General features: G+C 39.6%; 2 protein-coding genes across 2 annotated transcripts in view; one reads left to right on the top strand and one right to left on the bottom strand.

Moving 5' to 3' along the window:
* Nucleotides 1-23,563, bottom strand: part of LOC134654661 (zinc finger BED domain-containing protein 4-like) — a 1,082,235-nt gene that overhangs the window by 931,229 nt on the left and 127,443 nt on the right. The gene's annotated exons all lie outside the window — the stretch shown is intronic.
* Nucleotides 1-23,563, top strand: part of LOC134654464 (multidrug resistance protein homolog 49-like) — a 47,067-nt gene that overhangs the window by 9,946 nt on the left and 13,558 nt on the right. Inside the window, exons 2-11 of the mRNA XM_063509906.1 lie at nt 14,339-14,509; nt 15,497-15,542; nt 16,163-16,356; nt 16,856-17,000; nt 17,336-17,436; nt 20,499-20,670; nt 20,999-21,130; nt 21,630-21,812; nt 22,370-22,591; nt 23,307-23,548. Coding sequence (XP_063365976.1) covers nt 14,355-14,509; nt 15,497-15,542; nt 16,163-16,356; nt 16,856-17,000; nt 17,336-17,436; nt 20,499-20,670; nt 20,999-21,130; nt 21,630-21,812; nt 22,370-22,591; nt 23,307-23,548 — 1,592 coding nt within the window. The 5' untranslated portion in view covers nt 14,339-14,354. The remainder of the gene's footprint in view (nt 1-14,338; nt 14,510-15,496; nt 15,543-16,162; nt 16,357-16,855; nt 17,001-17,335; nt 17,437-20,498; nt 20,671-20,998; nt 21,131-21,629; nt 21,813-22,369; nt 22,592-23,306; nt 23,549-23,563) is intronic.

The following is a 23,563-nucleotide window of genomic DNA, read 5'->3' as shown; positions in this document are numbered from 1 at the left end:
ATATACGAGTATATCAATGCACGCTTATCAATAGGTATGAAAGTACGGGTACAGTCGTCAACAGATATATCATAGCGGTCTAGCTGTTCATAAATATTTGAAATTAGCCTCTATTACCGTGAGTTTAAAGTGCATATTCAGATATTTTAGAGCACCTTGGTCGCTCAGATATTGTATTTGATGGCGACTGTACGAACAAGATGCATTTTATGCTGGTTTTATGCCAAATCGAATCAATATCAGATTTTAAAGAACACTACGTGCCGCTCGGTTTATGAAATATAGCAAGTGTAAGAATAAGATTAAGTACCGTAATTACTGTACATTAAATGCGTATGAGTCACTGATAGGTAGCCCAACCGATGAAGACTTTTATAATATTTTGAATTTAGCCATGGAATACCGCAAATTTCTTAACCCGAATAAATAAGATCTTATTTCTAAATGTCTATGAAAAGTTTTTAAGATAAAATTTTAACTTAACGTCCACTTGCGCATTCCAGGGTTAGCCAACTGACTCGGACACACGGATTCACACGGACTGGGGTTTAAGAGTGCTATTACATTTCGGGGATGAGCGAGTTTAGGTATTTTACGCGCTGCGGCAGGCCCCGCGAGCTCAGTACGCCGATCCGTTCCACCGCATTTTCCCTCGGTCGCACTACAATGATGGATTAAACATTCTTGATCCGATCGTGAAGCATATTGAAATCAACCATAACAACACTAACTGTACTTTAATATCAAAGTCCTAAAAATGTTATTTGGTACGAAAATACTAAATCCAGTGCAAATATACATACTTATGTAGGTCATTATTACTAAAAAGAAATTATACGTAAGTACTTACGTACTCGCTTATTTTCATTTTTCGTCATTGCATATGGTATAGGTTGTATAGTGAAACTATTTTAACTATATAATAAAACCTTTAATTTGTATCAACGAGAGTTTAGAAACGAGCTGGTACTAAGCATCTGATGATGAAGCCTGATGATGATGATGATGATGAAGGTGGTCACGGATACCAATCAACCATGTAGTAACATGATTAGGCTCGTTTGATTCGCCTCAACAAGATCTTTGGCACTAGGTGATACTCAGGGTCTGATGATGGAGCTGGAAGGTAGTCACCGGTACCAGTCAACCATGCAACTAAACCACTTCGTGTTTGGGCTCGTTTGATTCATTTCAACAAGATCTTTGACACAAGATATGACTCAGGGTCTGATGATGGAGCTGGAAGGTGGGCACCGGTACCAGTCAACCATGCAACTAAACCACTTCGTGTTTGAGCTCGTTTTATTCGTCTCAACAAGATCTTGGACACTAGGTGATACTCAGGGTCTGATGATGGAGCTGGAAGGTGGTCACCGGTACCAGTAAACCATGCAACTAAACCACTTCGTGTTTGGGCTCGTTTTATTCATTTCAACAAGATCTTTGGCACAAGATATGACTCAGGGTCTGCTGATGGAGCTGGAAGGTGGTCACCGGTACCAGTCAACCATGCAACTAAGGGATCATCCATTAATTACGTCACACGAATTTCTAGGTTTTTTTACCCCTCCCCCCTCTTTGTTACACTTGGTCACATTTTGCAAACCCCACCCCCCTGGTGTGACGTCACATTTTAAGCAATTTTGTTATCAACGAAATCGACAATATTAACTCGGCATAATTTTTCTAATAAAAAAATATTTTTGATATATAAATATTAGTAATTTTATAACACAACGAAAGTTACATCCAAAATCTCATTATTTAACTGTACAGCGAATAAAAAAATATAAATTAATTTTCGGTTACTGATGAGGTTAAAGTGACATCACAATGTTTGTGACTCCCCCCTCCCCCATGTCACAACATGTCACATTTTCTTGACCCCCTCCCTCCCCTTAAACGTGTAACGTAATTAATGGATGACCCCTAAACCACTTCGTGTTTGAGCTCGTTTGATTCTAGTGTTGAGTCGCTCACTCGTGAGGCACCTCATTTGTACCACTCATTTTGTTAATTTGTCACAGTACTTCGTACCGCAAAAATGTCTCACTTCACTCCTCTAATCATTTTACTTGATTCTAAAATTATCTTTCTCCTAAAAGTTCTATTCTTAACCTCCAGAATTGCACTCCAATTAAATGTTACTATTTATTTATTTATAAAGGAAGTGATGAATACATAAATATGTATATACATTAAATATTTTTGTCGCCGTTGGAATTAATGGAATAGTCGACGCTAAAAATATGCTAGTACCTCACCTCATTTGAAGTAAGACATTGTAACACCTCATTTTAGAAAATGAGGTACTCATACAAACTCATTTTAAATTTATGTCCTACCCATCACTATTTGATTCATCTCAACAAGATCTTGGACACTAGGTGATATTCAGGGTCTGATGATGGAGCTGGAAAGTGGTCACCGGTACCAGTAAACCATGCAACTAAACCACTTCGTGTTTAGGCTCGTTTTATTCATTTCAACAAGATCTTTGACACAAGATAGGACTCAGGGTCTGATGATGAAGCTGGAAGGTGGTCACCGGTACCAGTCAACCATGCAACTAAACTATTTTGTGTTTGAGCTCGTTTGATTCATCTTAAGAAGATTTTTGATACAAGATAGTAAGCCGTAGACGTGTGCGCCGATTAAAAAATGATCGGCGGCGGCGTTTGCCAAAAAATCGGCGGCGGCGGCGTGTTTTCGGCGTGAAATCGGCGTGACCTTGACTTTTAGGTTTCTTAAGAAAAATCATTAAACTGTTGTTATTCTTGAAAATTTGATTAATCCTGGTTGCTGGTCAGTGAACTACGTATAGTTTTGAATAGGCTGTGAGTAAAATAGGGTTTGTAAATGAATATAGGAAAGGTATAATAACTTGATTTCCCTAGTAACTGGCTTGCAATAAGGGGTTACCTGGTCTCATTGACCTTCGATCGGTAACCCTCTATTTTCTCATGATTTCCATGGTTTTTCGTATTATTTAAAAATGTCGTACTTTAACAAAACAGAAATGCCCTTGAAATTTGGCATAGTGACACATGAAATAGTGGACTGGCTTCCTTTTAATCGTTTTTTTGTCGTCCAAGCATCAGGCTCACTGAGACGTATCTTCTTTCTCGTTTTTTCATTGCTGAGGATCGCGACCACATGTAATTCTTTTCCATTTCGTGCGGTCGTAAGCCGTGTGACTGTCGCAAGCACGATTGCCATTCATTCGGACTAAATTCATGTTTTTCTCCACATCATGCGTTGGATAATATGTCCAAAGAATCTAAGGGTTTACCAGCTCACCCATTGCATGTTGTGAAGAGCTGAGTGGCGATATTGTGCTCTCTGAGAATGGAGGGGTTTGTTTTTCTAGCTGTCCTGGTATAACCAGCAGTCTTCGTTAACACCACATCTAAAAAACGCCATCCTTTGCCACTTCGCACTTTTTGAGGCTCCATGTTTCGGCACCTTACTGGAATATTGAAAAGAGGGTAGCTCGTACCAAGCGCACTTTAGTTGCACGTCAAATACCTCTGTTCTTTCAGATCTTATCGAGGTTAGCCATGTCAGCACTGCGGTGTATCTCGGCGGTGCAACCACTGGCACTAGTTATAAATCCAAGATTTACAGACTAGCTCGCTTTTTCGTAATCGCCGAGTGCGTCGGTTATACAAAAATGTTTGATTAATTGAAAGCAACGAGTGAGTGAGAAAATGTTGCTTCATCCATTTACAGCTTGCAGATTTCCGCGGGGCAAACATTTGCGCTGTTCGCCAGAGAGACAGTGAATCTACACTGTTGTCACTCTGTCTCTCTCTTTCTATTTCTCGAAATTTTAGGCACACGACTTTTTTAGGAAACTCAGGGTCTTGAGAGTTTTCGCACATCAATGTTCTCAGATTTTTGCTGGACTCCACTACGTGAGCCCTGTGTTTTCGTTGTCTAGTTAATTGTAAGTCTTTTCATGAGACGGAGCATACTGCCTTCGTATGTGAGGCAATGTGAATTTACAATTAACAGGATAAATCGTTCCCTCATCTTTGTTGACGGTGAATACTTAGGATTACTCAGTTACTTTTGTGTGTCAAATAGTTTCTGCAACTGGCTATTCTGTTTCATTTAATTAATAATTGACGTATATTTGAGAACTGTAAAATATATAATACATAAAAATCCATATATTAATTCAAATACCAACTTGGAATAGCTAATTAACAACACTCAAGGTCACGCCGATTTCACGCCGATCATTTATCGGCGGCGGCGGCGTGGCAAAAAAACCCGGCGGCGGCGGCGCGCCGGCGCGGCGCACACGTCTACTCAGGGTCTGATAATGGAGCTGGAAGGTGGTCACCGGTACCAGTCAACCATGCAACTAAACCACTTCGTGTTTGGGCTCGTTTGATTCGTCTCAACAAGATCTTTGACACAAGATAGTACTGAGGGTCTGATGCCATGGAGCTGAATGGTGGTCACCGGTACCAGTCAACCATTCAACTAAACCACTTCGTGTCTGGGATGACCACCTTCCAGCTGCATCATCAGACCCTGTGAGTACTATGTTGTGTCGAAGATCTTGTTGAGACAAATCAAACGAGCCCAAACACGTAGTGGCTTAGTTGCATGGTTGACTGGTACCAGTGACCACCTTCCAGCTCCATCATCAGACCCTCAGTACTATCTTGTGTCAAAGATCTTGTTGAGACGAATCGAACGAGCCCAAACATGAAGTGGTTTAGTTACATGGTTGACTGGTACCGGTCACCAACTTCAAGCTCCATCATCAGACCTTGAGTACTATCTTGTGTCAAAGATCTTGTTGAGACGAATCAAACGAGCTCAAACACGAAATGGTTTAGTTATATGGTTGACTGGTACCGGTGACCACCTCTTCCAGCTCCATCATCAGACCCTGAGTCCTATCTTGTGTCAAAGATCTTGTTGAGACGAATCAAACGCGCTCAAACACGAAGTGGTTTAGTTGCATGGTTGACTGGTACCGTTGACCACCTTCCAGCTCCATCATCAGACCCTGAGTTCTATCTTGTGTCAAAGATCTCGTTGAGAGTAATCAAACGAGCCCAAACACGAAGTGGTTTAGTTGCGTGGTTGACTGGTACCGTTGACCACCTTCCAGCTCCATCATCAGACCCTGAGTTCTATCTTGTTTCAAAGATCTCGTTGAGAGGAATCAAACGAGCCCAAACACGAAGTGGTTTAGTTGCGTGGTTGACTGGTACCGGTGACCACCTTCCAGCTCCATCATCAGACCCTCAGTACTATCTTGTGTCAAAGATCTTGTTGAGACGAATCAAACGAGCCCAAACACGAAGTGGTTTAGTTGCATGGTTGACTGGTACCGTTGACCACCTTCCACCTCCATCATCAGACCTTGAGTTCTATCTTGTGTCAAAGATCTCGTTGAGAGTAATCAAACGAGCCCAAACACGAAGTGGTTTAGTTGCGTGGTTGACTGGTACCGTTGACCACCTTCCAGCTCCATCATCAGACCCTGACTTCTATCTTGTGTCAAAGATCTCGTTGAGAGTAATCAAACGAGCCCAAACACAAAGTGGTTTAGTTGCGTGGTTGACTGGTACCGTTGACCACCTTCCAGCTCCATCATCAGACCCTGAGTTCTATCTTGTGTCAAAGATCTCGTTGAGAGTAATCAAACGAGCCCAAACACGAAGTGGTTTAGTTGCGTGGTTGACTGGTACCGTTGACCACCTTCCAGCTCCATCACCAGACCCTGAGTCCTATCTTGTGTCAAAGGTCTTGTTGAGACGAATCAAACGAGCCGAAACACGAAGTGGTTTAGTTGCGTGGTTGACTGGTACCGTTGACCACCTTCCAGCTCCATCATCAGACCCTGAGTTCTATCTTGTGTCAAAAATCTCGTTGAGAGGAATCAAACGAGCCCATAAACAAAGTGGTTTAGTTACATGTTTGATTAGTACCGGTGACCACCTTCCAGCTCCATCATCAGACCTATACTCCTATACTGTGGATGTGGACCTATATATGTATATTCTGAGATGTCATCAAAAACATTTGTATTCAGCCATTTTTTTCATTTAGTACCTATAAAATATCAGGTCATTACAAATATTTTTAATGCGATCCGGTTGCATTACTATACTATATAAAACCAAATACACAGTAGTAGGATCAAAGTTACTCAGTCGCCGTTTACACGCAGCGTCACGCACACAGTATAGCATTTTACACGGCGCCTGCCGCACACAACGATAAAAAACCTCGTCGACGCCGTTGTAAACGTGCGGAGCCGACCGACACACGTCCTACCTCTACAAGCTCTGCCGCGGCACTGAGCTCACGACCACGCGTCATCGGTAATATTAGAGAGGTTTTCAAAAAATTGCCAAAAAATTATAGTAGAATTTCATAAACACTAATGTATACCAACAGTATAAGCAAACGCTGCAGATTGCTTGAGTATGAAAATGACTTCGATATTAAGTAGAATTTCGTAGGAATTGACACTTGTTTCGGAGAGAAAATTGAGTTTGTTTTTCTTCGATTTTCTCTTTCTCAAAGGTATTTAGGAAAAATGTCAAAAGTAATTCCTAAAGTACAGGGTATTAGTAATACAAAATAGCCAGCTTTACCAGAGTAAACTTCTCAACATTTACAAATACGAGCTCACAATTCAGTACTAGACGTGGTTTTTCGGAAACGACCATCAGAAAAAAAATCATTACTAATTTAATAAGTCCTTTTTCTAATATTTACAAAGTAATTCCTAAAGATAAGAAGACGCTTTTACTGGAACAAGTACTCATTATTTCTAATAATGAGCGTAAAATACTGAATGTCAACGAGGAATATCATCAATTTTGCATTATTTCGACTTTCCTTGTGGGAGCGCTCGTGTGTACGTTTCCACTCAACACTCCAAGTTTGTTGGCTAACCCTGGTGTAATATGACTGGTTTTCGTGAAAACACACCATGTATTTTTTTATTCATACCTACTAAATTGTGTGAAAAACATTTTTATTAATTGGCTTTCATTGATAGGCATTACCTTTTTTTGTGTTATTTGGCTATACTCAAAATAATACCTAGTAGATATATACCGTAAAATGGGGTGAGTAGGTTTCACGGGGAGAGTTGGGTTATGAATGGGGAGAGAAGGTTTGAAAGGGGGGTGAGATGGTTTTTTAAGGCTACTGCCACAAAAACAATGCATTCCAATTTAAATTGGAGCTATAGTAATACTCATAATAAAAAAAAATCGATCCAACAATCTTCCAAAATCACCTTTGTATGAAAACCCAACTCACCCCAAATACGAGGGACTACGGGGTGAGGTGGGTTTTCCTGTTGATCGTCAAAGTTATGAAATGGAACTACCCAAAATAAAATAAAAACGAAAATACAAACTTCCGGAACACTTATTATATACACCATTCAGTTTGCATATGTAAAAATAAAATGTTATCGAGGTTTGAATGTCAGTTTTGCACCTACTCACCCCATTTTACGGTATACTCGTATTGGAATCTAATTCAGGTTTTTAAAATAATTCTGACGAAATGAAAACCTCCTCCTTTTATAAAGACGGTTAAAAACAAAGAAACGTCAAGGATTTATTGACTAGACTAAACTATAAAGGGCTATCGCGATGGGAGGTGATAAAGTAGCACTTTTTGCGCAAGATTAATGTGTTCGAGTAAATGTTCTTAACCATGTGCTTTAAACCCGTTTTCATTCAACCTTTTTCCTTTCGAATTTTGCCAATTATAATTAACTAGCGACCCGCGCCGGCTTCGCACGGGTTAACAAATTATACATAAAACTTCCTCTTGAATTACTCCATCTATTAAAAAATACCGCATCAAAATCCGTTGCGTAGTTCTAAAGATCTAAGCATACAGACAGACAGGCAGCGGGAAGCGACTTTGTTTTATACTATGTAGTGATTATTCGCTGCATTTGGTCAGTTTTGGATACCATTTTAGGGTCAAACAGAAAACTGTATCCACGTCTTTCCTGTAGACATACACAAGAGTTAAGGGCTATAAAGGTTAATTTTCTTATTTAACCCTTATCCACGTGAAAAGGTCCTCCTTTTATTTAGAGAACTATGATAAAATCATTACTTACATGCCCACAAGCTGTTAACTATTGCCCACAGGAGAGAAAACTAGTGTGTTAGGTACATTTTTCTCTCCTGTGGGCAATAGTTAACAGCTTGTGGGCATGTAAGTAATGATTTTATCATAGTTCTCTAAATAAAAGGAGGACCTTTTCACGTGGATAAGGGTTAAATAAGAAAATTAACCTTTATAGCCCTTAACTCTTGTGTATGTCTACAGGAAAGACGTGAACACAGTTTTCTGTTTGACCGTTTACTGATTTAAAGGATGACCAGGCTTGACCGGGCCGGGGCCGGGCCGGAGCTTCCGGCCCTTCGTTTTCTACGGAAAGCACCACGTGATCACCGAACCGCCGTCATAGAAAATTACGTGTCGGACGCGGATGCCTCGGCCCGGGCACGGCCCGGGTCCGGCCCGGTCTAGCGTGAGTCATCCTTTATAATGATCCAAAGTTAATAAAGAAATCTGAGTAATCAGCCACGCATAATATATTGTACAGCGTTCGTTACGACTTACGGTAGCAGAGCAGACTAAGAGCGTCTATACCAGTGGTGGGAAAACTTTCTCCATGGGGGGCCAGAAATTTTAGGAAATTTAAGTGGAGGGCCAGAATTGTAGCCAAAATTAATTTTGATTTGTGATAATCGTGGGCCAATGCCATATATATAGATGGTCAAGCAGATCTTGTCAGTAAAAAAAGGCGGCAAATTTGAAAAATGTAGGCGCGAAGGGATATCGTGCCATAGAAAATTTGAATTGCGCGCCTTTTTTTACTGACAAGATTTGCTTGACCATCTATACTATACTATATTACAACGCGGAAATTTCTACATGGGCATATTTCAGAAGCTTTTCAGAATTTTCCTACCTAGTGCTAAAAAGTGACTTTTATTAATCTAACTGGCGAAGTGGTAATACCGGTATGTATTTTCCCGTTTGGATAGGTGCAAACACCACCTGACAGATAACGATTAGTAAACATTGTGCTAAATGTGACTATCCTTAAGATTACGAGTTAAGATCTACTTAACCGTTAAGTCTTAACGTATTGGTACTTAGGGATTTGTTTGTACAAAACTAATTATAAATTATAACTATACTTCATCCATCTTTGTGAACGTAGGCTAATACTTTTTAACCGACTTTCAAAAACAAGGCTTCTACAAACCAAGGACTTATTTAGAGTTTAACAATTGAAATAGATGACGCTATACGGTGCCATATGAAGGGACATGGAAAGAACATGTCTAGTCTAGTCACTTATTTCGGAAAATGAGATTTTCATCTCAAAATGTAGAACTAACTCCTAATGAAGTTATATCTTTTGCTACCACTGTATAATATACAGGATGTTTCCTGTAACAGGAGCAATAAATTAAACTGTAGTACTACTCAAACTGACCAACATTTGTTCAGCAACTTTTAAAAATAACTTACGTTTTGATTTTTAATACACTTATAGTTTATTCTAAGACGCAATGTATTGCAAATTTTGTTATGTTTAAAGCGTGACAAGCAACGTCAAACACACTGATGTCAGCGTACATTGAAGGCAATATTTATTTTGTATGAAAAAGAGGAAGTCTAAGGGATTCATAATTTTTAAAAGTTGTTTAACAAAAGTTTTATAGTTTGAGGAGTATAATATATGTTTTAAGTATTTGCTCGTGTTACAGGCAACACCCTATATGTATTAACACAACACATTATTTAAGTTTCAATTGTTTTCTATAAACGATTGTGATCTTGGCCCCAGTTTTACTAATTTCGCATTTCCTATTGAAAACCTTTGTTTTTTGCGGAATACGGCTGCATTCACAGAAATGAGTGACCTTAACCTTTGCGTACAATACAAAAACCGAGCGTAAGCCTCGTAAGAGACAGACCCAGCTGACTGCTATGAATTTGCAATGATTTGACAAAGTGTGGAAATATCACCATAATGACCTATGAACACATGACGTTTAATTTCGTTTTGTTCAAGTCGGTGCATAGAGTCTGTGCGGAAAGAGAAGAGTCGTGAAATGTATGGGACAATACCAATACATAAGGTACATACCAATACATTCTACGCGTCTTCTCTTTCAGCACAGACTCTAGTTAGCTTAGACTGCATTAGACGGATTTTACGCGTTGAATTTCCCGACCGCAATGCGGACGTATGAGGCGCACTTTAATAATCGATGTATTCACCGCTTAGCCCGATCAATGGAGCTAGTGATTATAATTGATTAACTACATTCGTTTTTTACCGAGTTCTTACCCGACTATGGCAAAGCTCAAAGGAAAGGTTATGCTTGTATCGTGTATTCAAAGTTGAAACTACTAAGTTATGTTTGATACTTGAGAGCTTGGTTAATTTTTCTTTATAGTTCGGTTTTTTAGCATTAGAAAGAACTTGAAAGAAGGTAAGCGATTTTGACATGTCTTTTAATTGAAAAACACTTTTTTAAAATCAATAACTATTACTTATGAAAGCAGAAGACTATATAAAAGATCGTATTAGATTCATAATTGTTACATATTTACCGTAACCTATTTTTAAAATGTGTTTTTCAATTAAAAGACACATCAAGATTGTTTACCTTATTTCTAATGCTAAAAAAAACGAAGTATAGTATATGACACATGTATATAAGTAAGGCCAAACAACCTCATATCCAAGCAAGGGCTGACTTGGAAAATTCCCGGAAAAAGGGGGCCAGGTCGCCCACGTAGCACCTGGAGGCGCACAGTGGAAAAGGAGGCTGCACCAGTTGGTCTTGGCTGGGCGGAGGAGGCCTATGTCCCTGATGAGGGATAACAGGATACCATCATCATCATATCAGTTTATAATAAAAAAAACTCATTGGTGTAAAGAGTACTGTAATATTGTAACCTGATTGACTGGGGTATGTATAAGGGAGGGTTAGAAACGGCGGCCGCATGTCTGAATAAAATTGCTGTTTCATTGAACTGGTAATTAACTCCGATTAATGCACGTTGTAGGGCTTTTAAATGACAAATACAGTAATACACATTAAATTAAAGTATTTGTATAGCGGCATAATATGTTAGCCTCACTCATATCAGTGGAAAGCACGGACCTGTATAAATATATTCCAGACTAAGTATTTCGATTACTAGAGTAAGACCAAGATAAGTCTGCAACGATTTTATAGCACACGCAGTGCAAGTGTTATTTTAAACGTCTAACTTTTATGATTTATATAACACTTGAACTGAGTGTGCTATCAAAACCGTTGCCTACTTATGTTGATCTAACTCTACAGTTCTACACTACTCCCAGAGATCTACAATTATAATTATAAGATTGTCTGTCTAATATCAAAAGTTCGCACTATACAAATATGTATGCAGGGGTGCTAAGCTAATAGTTATGTTGATTGTACAGTAGCTATCAGATATATCGGAGCGGCCAAGGTGCTCACAAATATCTGAACACGCGTCTATTGTCAAGGCTTTAGAGTGCGTGTTCAGATATTTTTGAGCGCCTCGGCCGCTCCGATATATCTGATGGCGACTGTACATCCATGAAAGCATCATCATCATCATCGCAACATGGCGAAGGCTAAATAAAATTTCAGAGTAGGTATAGGTTACACGAGTAGGTAGGTAGAGACAAACCAAAGAAAGTCTGCAGCGCAATAATTTGACATCGAATTAAAAAACTACATGTGGCAATGTTTTTTAGGCAGTCAGTAAACGTCATGCACTATGGTATGTGTTTATCAAAATCGTTTAAATATTCATTGTGTTTTGTGATGAACGGAATAAACATGGTGAAACCTTACAAAACCGGCGTGCGGGAGTTACTTTTCCGCATGACGAATAATTTTACACTTGTAAAAAGTCAGCACGAGGCGATTCAAGCTGAAAAACGACAATGTTTACAAAATTTGGAGTTGATGACGGGTAAGTGGAATGAAACATCTTAATACTTCACCATATGTACCTACTTAGATAATATAATATTGGTTTAGACAAAGGTTTCACAGCAAATTGAACACACCTAATAGGTATAGGCATACTTATGAACTTCCTCTAACATTTCGAGAAACTCATTGGTACTAGCCGGGTTTTGAGCTCGAACCCACAACCTCCATGCTTATGCTCACGGCATGGGTACCTATTAGTTAAAGCTAAAATTAATTTTTAATATATGTTTATTGTTTTAATGGTTTATTTCGTTTTTCCGAAAACTTTAGTTCGCAAATTGCGGGCAATTTCTCTGTCAATCTAATTACGCCTTAATGGGAGTAAAAGAGAAAGATGCTCGCATATTGAGAACTTCGGTGTTCGCGGTAGGCCCTCTGTACCTATTTACCGCCGTCGCGGATATTACAAAAGCTTATTAATTTTGATGAAGCCAAATGTCACATTCTCCCAATATTATTTATCAATATTAGTATATGTCTACATATTAATAGTGACATCTATTGTTGGAATGAAATTTATTTTACCATAAAAATTAAGCTGTGCACACAGCTTAATTTTTTCATAGACGGTAAATATGGTAGAAATTTCACAAGTATCAAGACTATTTAATCCATTTTCTGTGGTGTTGTCGCATACTGATTTTTAAAAACTACTTTTAATCTAGCGCTGCAGACTTTCTTTGGTTTGTCTCTACCTCTCTTCTACAACCATAACTCTTTGCTACACCAACTCCCTAAATAAATACCTTTCAGCTGTCAAATAATCTGTCATCAATATTGTTGTCATGCCGCATCAATAGCAAAAGTACTTATAAAACTTAAATGTTTGCATTATTAGTTATGAGATACAGCGGAATAGCAAATGCATTGAAAAGGATTTATCATATTTACTAATTTTACTATCCTAGAAGAACCCTAGGTACAGGCCTGTATATATTTACTAGCGACCCGCCCCGGCTTCGCACAGGTTAACAAATTATACATAAACCTTCCTCTTGAATCACTCTATCTATTAAAAAACCGCATCAAAATCCGTTGCGTAGTTTTAAAGATCTAAGCACAGAGACAGACAGACAGACAGCGGGAAGTGACTTTGTTCTATACTATGTAGTGATGATGATATTTTTGGGTTACGTTACAATACCTACCTATATTACAAACACCATAAGGTCAAGGTGGAGTCGACCAGGGCTTCAACCGCGAAAATCGAAGTTCGCAAGTTGCGGGCATTTTTCTCTGTCACTCTAATTAGGTACGCCTTCATTAGAGTAAAAGAGAAAGATCCCGGCAATTTGCGAGTTTCGGTTTTCGCGGTAGCCCCTCAGCATAGAACATTTTTGGTTGGAAAGACCATCAAAGGAAGAGTTTCGGTCATTAATGCTCTACCGAACTTCTGTAAGTTAGAAGCGACGAAAAACATACATATTACATACCATACCTAATATATAAACTTAAAATTAAACACTATTTAACGGCACTTGCACCCTTCCATTAACCCTTGGTTAACCAGTTAAACCGTTAACCCAATGTAAAATTGTACTGGTAACCATGGTAACTGGAGAACCATTCTGGAGAGTGCGCACAAGAGCTGCATGACCTGATCCCACCTTCCCCTTTCCATCATCGGACGTCCAGGCGCGGGGAGCGAATGCACCCGTTCGTGGTTAACATCCCATTTGTCCGCACAAAACGATTTGCCTCGTCTTTTTTGGTAAGGACGGCTAAGGAATGGAATGCGCTCCCGTCATCCGTATTCCCTGAGAAATATGACCTCGGTCTCTTTAAAGGTAGAGTGAATAGGCTATTACTGAACCGGTGAGCTCCATCTTAGGCTCTGTCTTCACTTTCCATCAGGTGTGACTAGAGCGAATCGCCGATCAGTTTATAATAATAATAAAAAAAAACTCCAGGTTGAACAGGTTAACCCCGGATTAGTGGCATGGTGCAAGTGGCCCTTAGACGACAAAACGAGTTGCTTCGTTATGTCTGCTCTTTGTGTCGAATTCGGCAGTTTTCTCCGGAACCTTGGGTCACCGACTTTCATACATAGAATAAATAACTCCACAAAATTTTATCGATATCTGCCGTAAAATAAAATCGACAACAAAATAAAAATCAGCCCAGCAGCGGTAGCATGGTAGGATTTTTGTCGCCTGTCACTTTCAAACTTACTTGTTAGAACGTGACAGGTGTGATGACAGGCGATAAAAATGCGACCATGCTAAAACAGCAGTAAATGTCCGCCCAATGACAGTGATTAAAATTGCGTTTTATTGCAGAGCGGTTGACCCGAGAATGAAACGCGATGAGTCTATAAGGAGCATCAGAAGATACTCGGGCCAGCGGCGCACGAGCACGCAGGGGCCCGCTCTAGGCATCGGCTGGCGGCAGAACTCGCTTACTATCAGCACTCTCGCGCAGCAGAACGCTTATTTGACTGAAAAGCTACAGTGAGTACCTATCAGATACACAGAGTAAGTGTAAGGCCTGGGTGGACGCTCGGAGCGGAGCGTTCGGTGGGGCGTGCAGCGTGGCGTCGGGCTCTCAAGTGATGTGAGCAGCGTGCACTAAGGCCGCTCCTATACGCTTGCATTTGTTTAACATGCACGCCGCACGCCCCGCCCCGCTGCATGCCCAACTCGAGCGTCCACTTAGGCCTTACACTTACAGAGGGATTTTCGAAAATAAAACCGGCCAAGTGCGAGTCAGTCTCGCGACTCTCGGCGTAGGTTCGTATCCTACCGGCTGCGCCATGAAATATTAGGTCTTAGAATTAATAACAACCATTATGTCTAGTTTGGTCTAAGAATGATTTATTCTTTTTTTTAATCATAGACAAAGTAAACCAAACGTCACAGATAAACTAAACATAGGTACTCTACACCGTATATTAAGTCCGACTCACGCTTGACTGCACATTTCTAATAGGTTTTCCTGTCATCTAGGTATAGGTAAAGAACTTATGTTGTGTATTTTTTTCAAAAATTTAGACCCATGAATTGAATGACCCATTAGGGGAGGAATGGTCGTTGGTCGGACAGACCGACGCACGAGTGATCCTATAAGGGTTCTGTTTTTTCCTTTTGAGGTACGGAACCCTAAAAATCTCTTTCTATCAATCAGTAGCAAGACTACCATTCAGCTGGCAGCAGAACTTGCTCTCACAATAGTGAGCTCGAAATCTAAATCGAAGCTATTCTTTCGCATGAGCACTCGTAATCACAATACAATACAAATAAATAATACAATAAAACCTCTAGAGTCTGTGCGGAAAGAGAAGAGTCGTGAAATGTAGGGGTGCCTATACATTCTACGACTCTTCTCTTTCCGCACAGGACCCTATCAAGGAAAATAATGCAGAGAACTGAGAATACAGCAGTCTTACTCTTTATTTTACTGTTTTCGGTGCAAAGTGTAAGTATTTTTATTGTTTTCAGAGAAGAAGAACCGGAATACGGTGAAGCAACATCTTTTACCAAATTAGTAAGTATTTATTCAAAAGATTGCAATAATAAGAGGATTTAGAATACTGGTGTAGTGTCGTCGGAGATGTTTGCCGAAACGCCTAAGGGCTTCCTATATTCCTAAAAAAAACATCGCTAAATATCTTCTATCATCAAGCAAATTTTACGGTTTAACTTACGTATTTTTTTAGTTAATTGCGCGACATGTTTCGGAGAGAGTCTCCATTTTCAAGCTCTAACATTGCGTGCTCAAGCTAGCCGTGCACCGCGTACCGTCGCTCGCCGAGAGACTAAAAAAATACATGACTCAATCCGCAAAATTAGCTTAATGTGAAGTTAATAAATGACATGTAATAATTGACATGTAATATTTAAAATATATTAAATAAATGACTATGACTAATACCACCAGTGTGCGGCAATGTCCGGCAGAAACATTTTTGTATTGCATATGCTTGTGCCGCACTGTGCGCTTAAGGTTCCGTCACACAGGCGCGTTTTCCGGACGGGGCGTGAGCGGGGCGCGCCGCTTTTACTAATGCAAATGCGGTAAATATTTTTTTTTCTATCCCTATGCGACGGGACCTTTAGTTTGACTCACGACAGTTTAAACCCGACAATATGCTTATCTTTTTAAAGTTCAGATTCGCGAAACCATGGGAGCTCTTCCTCCTCTTCATAGGCATCATCATGGCGAGCCTGAACGGCTTGTCGGTGCCGGTCGGCGTCATCGTGTACGGCGAGTTCACGTCGCTGCTCATCGACCGGACCGTCATGACCGGCACCTCGACGCCCACGTGGTCTATTGCGCTCTTCGGCGGTGGACGAATACTGTAAGTTGTGTCTGAACTGCTTACTGTGGCACGACGCCATACAATACAATACAAATATTCTTTATTGCACGACAATAACAATTGCCATACTTGTGGTTGGACTTGAGAATTTTATTTTTTTCGACAAAAATCTATGAAATATAGTAAGGATCTTTGGAATCTGTTTACGACTGTTTTTTGTATCTAAAAATCACTAATTGTAGAGTCTGTTCGAAAAGAGAAGAGTCGTGGAATGTATTGGGCCCCATACATTCCACGACACTTCTCTTTCCGAACAGGGTCTATAAGCTTGTATTTTATTATGCAATAGGCCCCACAGGGTTTATCAAAAGCTCGTAACTTGTAATACAAAAGGCGTAGTCCCTTTCTAACAAAAGCTGTCAAAAAGTGACATCCGCTTGTATTACAAGTTATACAAGCTTTTGAGAAACAGGCTCCGGGTCTTAAAATTTATTCTAAGTGCCTGATAAAGTATGATAGCAAAGTTGTTCATCAACAGCACGAATGCGAGCCGTGAGGAGAACCGTAAGGCGCTAATCGAGGACTCTCAGGCGTTCGGCATCGGCTGCGCCGCTTTCGCGTTACTACAGTTCGTCGTGGCAGCTATAAGCGTCGATCTTTTTAATTACGTGGCGCTTAAACAGGTCAGGTTAAAAATTTAGGTTCACTGCGTACCTTTATTTGTATAACCAATATAAATTTGTGCTTCAAATCTTAAAGTAGGCCAAAGGTATGGCGCCATCTCTCGAAAAGGTTGCACCATACCTTAGGCCTAGTCTCGAGTACATGGTGTTCCTTTTTGACATTTAACAAATTGACACATATCAGTGAAAGAATAAGGATCATAGTCAAATGGCGTTCTAACAGTTTTAATCTTCTGTCGTAAGATGGCAGTAAATTTACTATGGCTACATAATTTACTTTGACAATCCTCCTCTATTTCAAATTATCTTTGATCTTACTTAACCTACGTTTCCAGATTGTCAGAGTGAAGGAGAAATTCCTACGAGCTGTGCTTCGCCAAGATATATCTTGGTATGACATGAACACGACCATGAATTTTGCAACCAAAGTATCAGAGTAAGTTATATTAATATCAGACTTTGCTGAATACTTAATCATAATCTTAATCATTAGTCAATACAACGATGTCTGTAACCAGTGTGGTAAGTTATTGGACCTTGTTTTGTCAAACGATGTAGTACATGTTACTGAGTGTTTGGACCCTTTAGTACCGATTGATCCATATCATAAAGCTATATTAGTTTCGATTCAATTTGCAAAAATAAGTAGTTTGAAACCCGCACCTAGCATAAAATATTTTTACAATAAAGTTGACTATGTTTCCATTAACAACGAGTTGACATTGATTAATTGGGAGGATGAATTCTCGCGACGCTCATTAGAGGAGTCGGTTAGCTTTTTTTATTCCACATTTAAAAAACTGCGTTCTAAATATATTCCTAGTAAACTATGTCATACTGATAGTTTTCCTAAGTGGTATTCGGCCGCTCTAAAAAAAGCTATCAAAGAAAAATCTAAATATCTAAGAAAATTACTACTACTTAATCTTTCTGGTTTGACCCATTGGTTGACTGGTAGAGAATGCCTTAAGGCATTAAGTCCGCCATTTGTACCTTCATGTATTGTGCAATAAAGATTAAAATAAAAATAAATAATAATAAATAAAATTTCGTATATATGGTAATACATATATCTGATTTAATCTCTTTTAATATTCAAAGGGACAGAGTCAAAAAACTTGAACAGTCATGTTTTGCAACATATGTTCGACGCCTTGAAAATAATATTGTTAAAGACCCGAAGCAGTTTTGGTCCTACATTAAATCGCGTTCTAAGACACATGGTGTACCTAATTGTCTAAAGTATGACGAAAGATTGGTCAATACAGCCGCTGATATATGTGAGGCTTTCTCAAACTATTTCTATACAACATTTTCTGCGCCTAGTACTGACCAAATGGTGCCGGTCGACTCCGTGGCTAGTTCTATCTCGCATATAAGTAATATAGAAGTTAACTCGGATGCTCTTGTAAAGTTATTGTTAAAATTGGATCCGTCAAAATCAGCTGGACCCGATGATATGCCAGCCCTATTTTTGATTAATTGCGCGAATACTATTGTAATTCCTATATCTCTACTATTTAAGCGCTCATTTGTTGAATGTATCGTCCCTTCGATATGGAAATCGGCCTACATTACACCCGTTCACAAGAAAGGCCCAAAAACAGAAGTAACAAATTATAGGCCAATCTCAAAACTTTGTATACTTGCTAAAGTACTTGAAAAACTAGTTCATACTCAAGTATATGCGGCAATTAAAAATTATTTTAGTCCTTTCCAGCATAGTTTCCTGCGACGTAAGTCTACCGTTTCAAATTTGATACTCCTTAATGATTATGTAACTAAAGTCATGTCTGAAGGTAGTCAAGTAATAGATATAGTTTACACAGACTATAGTAAAGCGTTCGATAGAATAGACCATAAATTGCTAATCATTAAGTTATGTAATATGGGTATTCACGGTGATCTGCTGCGCTGGTTCACGTCTTATATTGATAATAGGTCGCAAGCTGTTGTCATTAACAACTATATGTCTGGCTGGGTAACTGTTCCCAGTGGCGTTCCGCAAGGATCGTTGCTGGGGCCTTTGCTCTTCAATATATTTGTCAATAACATCAGTGAATGTTTCCATTTTTCTAAATTGCTATGTTTTACTGACGACATGAAATTTTTTACCAAAGTTAATTCATTAGATGATTCTGCTCTTTTACAAGATGACCTTACACGTCTCGTTGCATATTGTCAGAACAATAAATTAGACCTTAATGTTTCTAAATGTTTTACATTAACCTTCACGAGACAACAAAGTGCAATTCCAACTACGTATAGGCTTAATGATCATGTGTTTAAAACTGTGTCATATATGAAGGACCTGGGAGTCACCCATGATTCAAAGCTATTATTTGATACTCATATAGATAATATAGTAACTAGTGCTACCAAGATATTGGGATTTATAATGCGTAGTTCCTTACATTTTACCCAAATTAAAACTATTAAAGTTCTTTATTGTACATATGTAAGAAGCAAACTTGAATATGCGTCTCAAATTTGGAACCCCAATTATAATATTTATGTTAACAGAATAGAACGTATACAGAAAAAGTTTGTAAAATACATCTGCTTTAAATTGAAAACTCCTTATAATTCGTTAAATTATGACAATATCTGTACAAAACATCACCTTGTTCCACTACATAAACGTCGACAGATTGCAGATATTACTTATTTACTAAAAATTTTAAATGGTAACATTGATTGTCCTGAATTGCTCGCTAAGCTCTCCTTCAATACTCCATCTAGGTCTAAAAGATACTTCCCTCCCCTCTCAATTCCATTTTCATCGCGTAATTACAGAAAGAATAGCTTTCTATTACGAGCTGGTAAAAGTCTAAATGAACTATCGAAGGAGCGAGATATTGACGTTTTTAATAGCAACATCATAACTATAAGACGGATTCTGACAGACAGATTAATTAAGTGAGCGAGTCGTATATGCGGTAGCATATTACTGTATCGATAAATGTATATTATTAATAAGTTTTGTTTTCCTAGTTCCGTAGGTACCTATATAAAGAGTATTGTTTTGTATTGTATAGTAATATAATAAGTATTCATATTTAGATTATTAGTGAATTATTAAAATTTAGTGCTAACCACCATTTGTTTGTTAACCTGTTGCTATTGGTGGGAACCTATAATTGGCTTTCTGTTATTTACATATATAACTATTGTACAATTGATAGCTGTTGGTTCTCCGAATAATAAATAAATAACTTATGTTGACTTACCTATTATTCGTAAAATAAAACTATTGAAATGGATTTTATCGCGTATATTGAATTTATACTACATCCCGACGTTAAGAATAAGAACCCTTTACATTTACAGCGTTCGTGGTCAACGAGTGACTGATCACGAACGCTGTAAAGGGTTCGAAACGTCGGGATGTAGTGTAAATTCAATATACCTTCGCGATATAATCCATTTCAATAGTTTTATTTCATGAGTAACTATCGCGGTAACCGAAGACAATATTATTATTCGTAATTTTTTAAGCGATGTGGAGAAATACCGCGATGGTATCGGCGAGAAGATCCCCATGCTGGTGTACCTGGTGATGTCGTTCGTCACCGCCATCATCATCTCGCTGTTCTACGGCTGGGAGCTGACGCTCGTGGTGCTGTCCTGCACACCCATCATCATTGCCACCACGGCGGTGGTCGCCAAGGTTGGTAACAATGGTAACTGATCGTAAAGCTCACTGAAGTCTTAATGCCACTTGCGCCATTCACTAACCCGGTTAAACCTGGAGTTACCATGGTTACCAGTACAATTTGACAACTGGTTAACGGTTTAACAGGTTAACCCGGGGTTAGTGGGATGGTGCAAGTGGCGCTTAAAGAGGATAACGCCAAATTGTAGTTTTTAAATTGAATTGTTACGTGTTTTAAACAAGGGTGTTTTAAAATTGTGATTTCAACGGCCACGAACTTATCGCAGCATAAAACAATAGGACAAACTATCTTTTGCTATTACATTTCTATGTACTTCCGCAGGTCCAATCGTCCCTGACGACGCAAGAGTTGAAAGCGTACAGTGTGGCTGGTGTTATTGCCGAGGAGGTGCTTTCGGCCATTCGGACCGTGATCGCTTTCGGAGGCGAAGCCAAGGAGATAAAGAGGCATGTTGTTTACTTTATACCGGCATTGACATAAAATCACACAGACTCAAACAAATTCGTCGAAAATATGCTCCTGGTATTCTGAATAATCACAAAACTGAGTGTAAAGTCACTCTGGTGCGCCCTGGAGCGCCATTTGCGAGTAAACTATGGATCACAATTTTTTCTTATACTTTACATCTCTTCTGCTGACGACCTGACGACCGGTTTGGCCTAGTGGGTAGTGTAGTGACCCTGCCTGTGAAGCCGATGGTCCTGGGTTCAAATCCCGGTGAGGGCATTTAAATGGGCACAGATATTTGTTGCTGAGTCATCGATGTTTTCTATGTATTTAAGTATTTGCACATAACATATGTATATCGTTGTGTGGGTACCCACAACACAAGCCTTCTTGAGCTTACCGTGGGACTTAGTCAATTTGTGTAAGAATGTCCCTATAATATTTATTTATATTCTTCTATCAATGAGTCTTTGGTTTTAAGAAAAATACATTTTCCAGATATGAGGTTCTCCTCGAACCAGCCAAAAAGACGGGAATGAGGAAAGGCATGTGGTCTGGCATCGGCAGCGGGGTGATGTGGCTGATCATATACGCCACCTATGCCCTCTCGTTCTGGTACGGCGTGTGGCTGATATTAGGGAGCAGGCTAGAACCAACGCCGACGTACACGCCTGCTGTGTTGATGATTGTAAGTAGATTGTTTCCACACAGTTTTTCCGACCACTCGCCATATGATTAGGCTTCTATTGACCAACTTTTCTATGGGACCAACCTTGAAATCATTGAGTCAGTACGCACGACGTGTTTCGGAGAGCAGACGGCCTACCGCGGAAAACGAAAATCAGAATTCAATCAACATTTCGTTATCTGCTTCTCTATCGCTTATAGAGGGGCAGATAAAGAAATATCGGTTTTCGTTTTTCGCCACAGGGGGTCTACTCAAGATGAAGCGTAGGAACCTACATTTAATCGACACACGCCAAACGAAAAGAAAAGGTATCGAGATGACAAATCCTACGAAAAGTCACGTGACTATTCTTATACATTATGTAAGTTTCGATTAGCGTTTTCTATCAACGATCGTTATCTTGACTACGCCCCCAGTGATCTCCATCGTCAAGCAAAGACGCACGTTTCTTCAAAATATCTCGTGCGTTGTAGCTAAATGTTAGTAGGTATGTCATACGTCATATATGAGAGTCTAAATTCATTTACTTTAATTTTTTAATTCCTTTTTGCTTCTAGATATTCTTCAGTATCCTCCAAGGCGCTCAGAACGTGGGTCTGACCTCGCCCCACCTGGAAGCTATCTCGAGCGCCCGTTCCTCGGCCGGCTCCATCTTCGAAGTGCTGGACAGAAAGCCGACCATAGACAGTCTCTCTGCTGAAGGCGAGAAACCTGAACTGGGTGGCGACTTAGAGCTTAAAGATGTGTATTTTAGGTACCCCGCAAGATCTGACGTCAGTGTAAGTTATGTTAACCTATTGCTATTGTACCTTTAGTTTAATTCGCAGTTTATCTGGTCAAGCAGATCTTGTCAGTAGAAAAGGCGGCAAATTTGAAAAATGTAGGCCCGAAGGGATATCGTCCCATAGAAAATTTGAATTTCGCGCCTTTTTTACTGACAATATTTGCTTGACCAGCTAGAAATATCAATGTTGGAGCGAGGCCAGAAGGGTCGCTGAAGATAGGAAAGCGTGGCGCGAGCTTGTGAAGGCCCTTTGTACCTGTGGAGTGCAATTAGGACAACAACAAATATCAATTTCGATAGCAGATTGACTGTTGGACACAAATTAATTATTATGGAAGTGTAGAAACCCTAATGATTCCTCAATATGTTTGGGTCTCAGTGCCTTTAATAAGTTAGTAACTTAAACATGTCACCAGCGCATCTCTAAGGTGTGTAAACATAGATGGATGTTAGGGATAGAAAGTTATGTTAGGGAAAGATTCACTGAGACTGAACCAGCTTCGGTAGCAACGGAATACATATACTTAGACGAAATCGGAATACTCGTTTTTCGAGGTCATTTTTGACTTCGAAAAACGGTCCATATTGACTGACTCTTATAGGTACTTGCGTACTGAAATTAAATTTTTTTACCTACCCTTTATCTATGTACCTATCTATAAAGTTATTCCCCACCACCAATAACCTCAAAAACCCCCTGTAACTACCAGGTCCTCAACGGGATCAACCTAAAGATCAACCCCAACGAGACCGTAGCGCTCGTCGGATCCAGCGGCTGCGGCAAATCCACAGTCTTGCAGCTCCTGCAACGGATGTACGACCCCGATTCAGGGGCCGTCTCGGCTTCGGACCATGACCTCAGGAATATCAACGTGAGGCATCTGAGGGACCATATTGCTGTGGTCGGACAGGAGCCAGTGCTGTTTGCGGGTACTATTATGGAGAATATAAGGTTAGATATTCCAGA

The sequence above is a fragment of the Cydia amplana genome, chromosome 15, assembly GCF_948474715.1.
Source record: "Cydia amplana chromosome 15, ilCydAmpl1.1, whole genome shotgun sequence".
In the NCBI taxonomy this organism is placed as follows: Eukaryota; Metazoa; Arthropoda; class Insecta; order Lepidoptera; family Tortricidae; genus Cydia; species Cydia amplana.
This window is presented reverse-complemented; position numbering and strand designations above follow the sequence as displayed.